The following is a 6,000-nucleotide window of genomic DNA, read 5'->3' on the forward strand; positions in this document are numbered from 1 at the left end:
TGTTCATGGCTTCATTAGCTGCTAGTTGCCCTCAAGATAAAGCCCAAGCATTTTGCTATGGCCTTACAAGCCCTCCGTAACCTGACATCCATGCTACTTCACCAGTCTTTATTCCTCCCCTTCTGTCCATCCCCCTGAACTTTCCGAGAAGTGTGCTTTCTTATTCCTTCCTTAGGCCAATCCTTCTCCAGAAAGCCTTCCTTGAATCTCCTAGTCTTCCTTAGGTGTCCCACCTCTGAGCTTTCACGGCAACATGAGAGCCTAGCACCCTGCATTGAGTGCTTACTATGTGCCAGGTGCCAACCTAAGGTCCTTCATCTGTCCTATGAGGTAGCTACTCATATTCCTATTTTACAGAGAGGTTAAGTCTAAATGCCCAAGTGTATACAAGTAACATGGGGGTGGAGTGGGGATTCTAACAGAGTTCTGCCTACCTGGTCTGAGCTCTTAACCACCTCTCTATAGCACTTACTCTACCCTATTGATATGCCTGTCTCCCCCCTGAACTTCAGCCTCTTTGAGCACAGGACTGTCCTTTTCCCTGCTTTATGCCCAGCCCCAAGCATAGGGCCTTTACCTTGTAGGCACTCAATAACTGTACTGAGTGAATAGGAATAATCATACTTTCTAATACTTACTGTGCCAGGCTTCTTTTCGTTATTCGAATGTTAGAAACCTAAATCAAACTGACTTAACATCAAAAGGGATTATTGGTTCATGAAACGCGGATGCCAAGGCATGAACTAGAGGAGGCCAGTCTCAAACAATGTCACCTCTCTCCATCTCTCAGCTCTTTGTCTCTGCTTGGGTTTCTTCGATCTGCAGCTGTCTTCACCAGCAGCTCAGGCTGACTCCCTCTTTTAGTAACCCGATTAATGTAAAATAATTTTACTTTATCCCAGCGATTAATTCCAAGACATTGATTGTTTCTGAACTACAGTGTAGAGAATGGGGTATCTGTGACTGATATGAGGTAGGCCATGCGACCATCTGGGGTACCAAACACCATGATCAAGGACCACATGGGGAGGTTTCCTAAGGCAGAAGACTTGGCCAACATTTATTAAGGACCAACTTAGTGCCAGGCTCTGAGCTCTGCTCTTTTAAAATCTCCTCTAACCTGGCAATTTTCAAGTTCAAGAGCATTAGAATCACCTGGAGAGATTGTTAGGGCCAAGAATGTGCACCTGTGCTGCCGGGAGGAGCACACCTGAACACTGCTCTATACCTTTAACTAGACCACAGAAATGACAGCTGACTAGAAACGCAGAACCTCAGGCCCTACCCCAGACCAACTAAATAAAAATTTGCATTTGAACAAGATCCCAGGTGGATTTATATGCCCTTTAGATTGAGAAGCACAGCTCTAAGCAGAGAGCCAAAAGCACAATTTTTGGCATGAGGAAACTGAGCAGAGGACACCCAAGTTCTAATACCAGTTCTGACAACTCCAATTTTCACATGTGGCTGCTTGGTGGGGGTAGGGCAGGAAAAGGGGGCTGGGATAGCAGGAGTCAGAAAAGGGGTTCGTGAGAGCCTTCCCGATGGGCCTCCTGCTGTCTCCTCCCCTCTCCCGCAGGCCTGCACAACCAGCTGCAGGCGGAGCTGCCCCCAGGTTGGGTCTTGAAGAGGCTGAGACCTGGGCTGTGTTGGAGTGCACCCTGGTGGTTTGTCCACCTTGGAGCTCTCCCTGCAGTACCTGGGCTTGGCCCATCCACTTGCGTGCTCTTCTTCCCTCTGTTGGCACCCAGCTGACCAGCACAGGGGTTTCTTCTCAGGGGCCCAAAGGCTGGGTCCTGAAACAGACCAGTGGAAAGATAGCCTGAGGGGCTGGGAGCTGGGCCAGTAGGTGCAGTGGTTGGGGGAGCTGCTGGAGATTGGACAGGAGGTAAATGTGCCCCCTTGGCATGGGGAGCCATCTTTGGGGAACCTGGGTCAAGGGGCCTTTTGAGGGCTGATAGGGAAGGGGTTTTTCCTGGCTGTCTCTCCAGGTCCTGGGCCTGCTGCAGGGTGACCTGAGCCTTTTCTGTCCCTTTTCAGGGCCAGAGCATCTACTGTCAGAAGGTGGGTGGCTGGTTCACACCCCTCCCCCACCCCGCCCACCCGCCTCTGGTCTGGTTCACCCTCATCTGCAACACAGCTGGAGCAGCTCCAACAGTCATTTACATTTCTGGTACATGTCACAACTCCAAAGAAACAGACATTTTGTGACATTCATTTTATAGACAACGAAACAGGTGCAGAGTCATAAAATAACTAAGGTCACAAGGAAACAAATCCTAGTCACTGCACTGCTTGGTCCTACAGCCTGGACATCCTGAAGGTCAAGTGCTTCTTCTAGGAGAGAGAAGCAGCGGCGTGAGCCAAGATCCCAGGAGCCTGACCCTGCCGCCCCTGGGCACAACTCTAGGGCAGCAACTTGTAAAAAACAAACAAACATACAAACAAACAAACAAACAAACAAACAACCCAAAATGTATTTATTTAATATATTCATCACAGGGGCTCAACCAGAGACTTAATTTAAAAACAAATAAAACAAATATGACACCACAGCTGAAGATACAGAGTCCTATACAGAAATCAAGGAAAGGACAGACCATCTAAGGAAAAAATAAAAAGACAGCACAAGGAGAGAGTCTGGACAGCCCGGGTCAGGGCTCTTGGCTGGAGACTTGCTTTGCGTAGGTTTCTTGCAGGTACTTCTTAAAGGCTAGAAGAGAACAGGCAGGTCTTGGTGAGTGATGGGGACAGGAGTTAAGGTGGGCGAGAGAGCAGCAGGAATGCAAAGGTGGGAGGAGTTTTGAGGGGGCATTCCCAGCACAACGAATTCTCCCTCCTGGACTGGCTCGGCTCCACTGAGACTGGGGAGGGGACTAGGGGGACTTGGCGAGTGAGAAAGCTTTGCCTTCTACTTAAAAAGCCCCTCGACCTACATTCATGTGGAAGGGGTTAATTTTCTTATATATATATTTTAACCAAACAGGCAAACTAGAAACACCAAGGCAGAGGCAGGATTGGGTTCCCTGGGTTGGTTGATAAGCCCCCCACCACTACACACACATCCCCAAGTAACTGAGACTCTTTTGTTTCAGGAAGGCTTTGAAGGCTGGGGAGGGATCGCCCCGTGTGAGAAAGATGAAGGACCCACCTGTGGGGTTTTTCCAGAGCTCGGCTGCATGTGTGTTCAACGGGCTGTCGATATTGGGTTCTGAGGGCAGAGAGAAAAAGAACGGTCAGGCGGGTAGAAGAGGCTAGCTGTGGAAGTCCCGACAGTTTCCCAGGTTGCAGGGGAGGCACTGGTCTCAGAAGTCACCTCCTAGCAGGCTCTGGATGGAGAGCAGGATGGTCCTGACGTCGTATAGGGCAGACCACTTGTCCTTCAGGATGTCCAGGCAGATGTTACCCTGGGTGTCCACATTGGGGTGGTAGCAGGGCGTGAGGAACTTCACGGTGGGTGCATTGTAAGGGTAGCCACTGGGGAACTCTAGGGAGAGCTTATACCTCAGGTCTTCATAAACCTGGCGTTGGAGAAACAGAAGTGGGGAGTAAGCTTCCCGTCCTGAGCCTTGTATCCCAGCCCAAGCCCCATATAAGGAGCGTGCTGGGACCTTTGAGTTTTTCTGGGACTTGACAGAAGACAGTCTTACACTGGTTCTGGTGCTGCCTCTCGTATCTAGTGGGGACATCAGTGACCCTTTGGTCTAAGGACTGTAAATTGGCATTCTGAAGGTTACCACAGCTGTGTTTTTTAGTACGATCAGCTTAGTTGCTAACATGTAAAAATTAGGAGATTTGGGGCACAGATCTGGATTTTGGACTTCTCTTGGAAGCTGCCATCTTGAGACGTGTGCCCTCTCATTTGCTGAAGTCCTCACTTGTCTTTTCCATTCTTTTCCTTGCTATCTGGCTCCCTTAGGAATCTAATGGAGAATGCTGCTTTAAACCCACCTTCTTACTGTACAGAGGGAGAGACCGGGGCCATAGGCTCAGAGCATGAGGACAGACGCACAGGAGTGGGCTGCCTGGCTCAAGGCTTGAAACACATCCCACCTCTCCCCAGACACAGCAAAAATCATACTCACCTACCCTAACCCTATACTTACTGTGCCAGCTGCTCCATGGATGGTCCCCACCCATTTGAAAAGGTTGTCAGATTCAGGGAAGGCAGAAATTCCTTTGTCACCAGACATCTGGGGAAGAAATAGCACTTGCTGGGCTGCAGAGCACACTTCTAACAGTAGGTAAATCCCTACCCCTTAATCCCATCAATTTTGATTTAAAATAAAGCAATCAGACCAAATTAATAGGCTTTTCTGAAGAAGTGGTTAGACTTTTGGGACTGAATATGCCCCTCTAGGGAGGAATATTGGGATTATAAAGGTTCAAGGCCAGGAGGGAAGGGTTATGCAGGGAAGCAGAAGGCAGCTCTGTACCCACGATTTTGTTGGTTGCTGGGAATTCAATTCAACATTCTATTGAGTGCTAGTTCCATACAAAGCCCTGACTATTCACAGATTAGAGTTATACGATATGGATATTGGAGAATTTGAGTTGAATATCCAGGGTTAATGTAGAAAAGGTCATCTGGGAAGGAAATACCCCAAAGAATGACACGACTAGAAATACTAAGGCTGGAGAGTTGGGTGTGGGTAAACCTTAGAGCAAGGAAGTTGGGCAGGGCAGGGCAGGGGAAGGCCTTGCATGGCTTCTGGGAATTGTATTTTAGAGATAACTTCATTGTGGGGAGATGGGATTAGGAATAGATACTGCTGGAAGAAAAGGTGTAGGAGGGGTGTGTGAATTTCTTTCCAGGGGAGAGCAAACTGGACCCATCTTTTCATCCCTGTGTCTAGCAAAGCGCCTGATGTAGGAAAGGAGGCCACTTATAAGTGAATACAAGCTGGGAGCGGGTACCAACTGGCTGAGGATCTGGCAGGTAGTCACTCACCATGAGGGTCATCAGTTCTTGCTGTAACCTGCAAAAAGAACATTCCCAGTCACCTGGGAGTCTGGTGGGGTCAGGGCTCCAGGTGGTCCTATCTTCTACCCCAGTCTCTCTGGAGGAGCTGACATGGAGACTTCGCCACACTCTGAGGTGAGACTCAAGCTTGGGGCACACTCACTCTTATTTCCACAGGAGGGTCCTAGTGAGTCATCACCCTGTCACTTCCAGGGTCTTACAGGACGGTTTTAGCGTGTTCTTAACCCCCATTGCTCCTCTGGCGTCTCTCCTCGTGCCAGATCTCAAAATTTCTCCCCTCCGCCGCCCCCGCAAAGTCACCGAGGGTCCCCGGCCTATCTTCATCTTGACTCTCTCGCGTAGGATCCTGGCAGCGTCCCTCCATCTTCTGTCCTCCTTCGGGAGGGTCTTTAAGGGCAGCCCGAGCTCCTAGAGTGTCCCCCCACCTCACACATCTCATCCGCCCCTGGAGGGGGGGGGGGTGTCCCGGAAGTCTTCGCTGTGGGCCCCACTGCCCAAGGTATTACCTCCGCACCACTCACCTCTTGCCCACAGGGCCCCGCGCGGCGCCCCCGCTGGGCTCGGCTCCTTTACGGGCGGCGGCAACGCTGGCAGCCGCTGGGTCGCGGTTTTGAGAGGCCATCCTGGCGGCGCTGGCAGGGTCACAGAAACTCGGAGTACAGGACTGTAACTGCAGGGCTGCAGGCCCGCCCGCCCGCGTTTGAATTGTAACCCTCCGGCAGCGCTGGCCAATCAGAGGCTCGCTTGGGTTTGATCCACCCAATGGAGAGCGCCGGAGTGCTGTCACCATGCAACAGCTAGACCCTCCTGCCAGAGCACCACTACTGGGCGGCGGGAATCCTGCTCTGAGGGACGATTGGCTAGAAAGGCTGCCATTTAAACGAACCTGCAGCGGATTGGTGGCCTTTGGAAAACGCCAACGGGGACTTGGCGAGTGAGAAAGCTTTGCCTTCTACTTAAAAAGCCCCTCGACCTACATTCATGTGGAAGGGGTTAATTTTCTTATATATATATTT

General features: G+C 50.6%; 1 protein-coding gene across 2 annotated transcripts; it reads right to left on the bottom strand.

The window, feature by feature from the left end:
* Positions 1 to 2,463: 2,463 nt before the first annotated feature.
* UBE2C (ubiquitin conjugating enzyme E2 C) lies at positions 2,464 to 5,721 on the bottom strand. 2 transcript variants are annotated; one of them, XM_011369333.2, is made up of 6 exons: positions 5,506 to 5,721; positions 4,952 to 4,979; positions 4,107 to 4,193; positions 3,317 to 3,521; positions 3,152 to 3,211; positions 2,464 to 2,713 (listed from the first exon to the last, which is right to left on the bottom strand). In XM_011369333.2, exons 1-6 carry the CDS (start codon positions 5,604 to 5,606, stop codon positions 2,655 to 2,657), a joined length of 540 nt encoding a protein of 179 aa, XP_011367635.1. In that variant the 5' UTR covers positions 5,607 to 5,721; the 3' UTR covers positions 2,464 to 2,654. The 2 variants fall into 2 exon arrangements, with proteins under 2 accessions (XP_011367635.1, XP_023391827.1); XM_023536059.1 differs by lacking the exon at positions 5,506 to 5,721 and adding an exon at positions 5,319 to 5,424.
* Positions 5,722 to 6,000: the final 279 nt, after the last annotated feature.

Source organism: Pteropus vampyrus, unplaced genomic scaffold (genome assembly GCF_000151845.1).
Source record: "Pteropus vampyrus isolate Shadow unplaced genomic scaffold, Pvam_2.0 Scaffold147, whole genome shotgun sequence".
NCBI classification, from domain to species: Eukaryota; Metazoa; Chordata; class Mammalia; order Chiroptera; family Pteropodidae; genus Pteropus; species Pteropus vampyrus.

Bases quoted from the DNA above. Each gene is read 5' to 3' on its own strand.
- UBE2C (XM_011369333.2), bottom strand. From the start codon at position 5,606: ATGGCCTCTCAAAACCGCGACCCAGCGGCTGCCAGCGTTGCCGCCGCC. The intron at 4,980-5,505 runs GTGAGTGGTGCG...TTCTTTTTGCAG, and splicing joins CGGGGCCCTGTGGGCAAGAG to GTTACAGCAAGAACTGATGA. The intron at 3,212-3,316 runs GTGACTTCTGAG...CTCTGCCCTCAG, and splicing joins CATCCAGAGCCTGCTAGGAG to AACCCAATATCGACAGCCCG.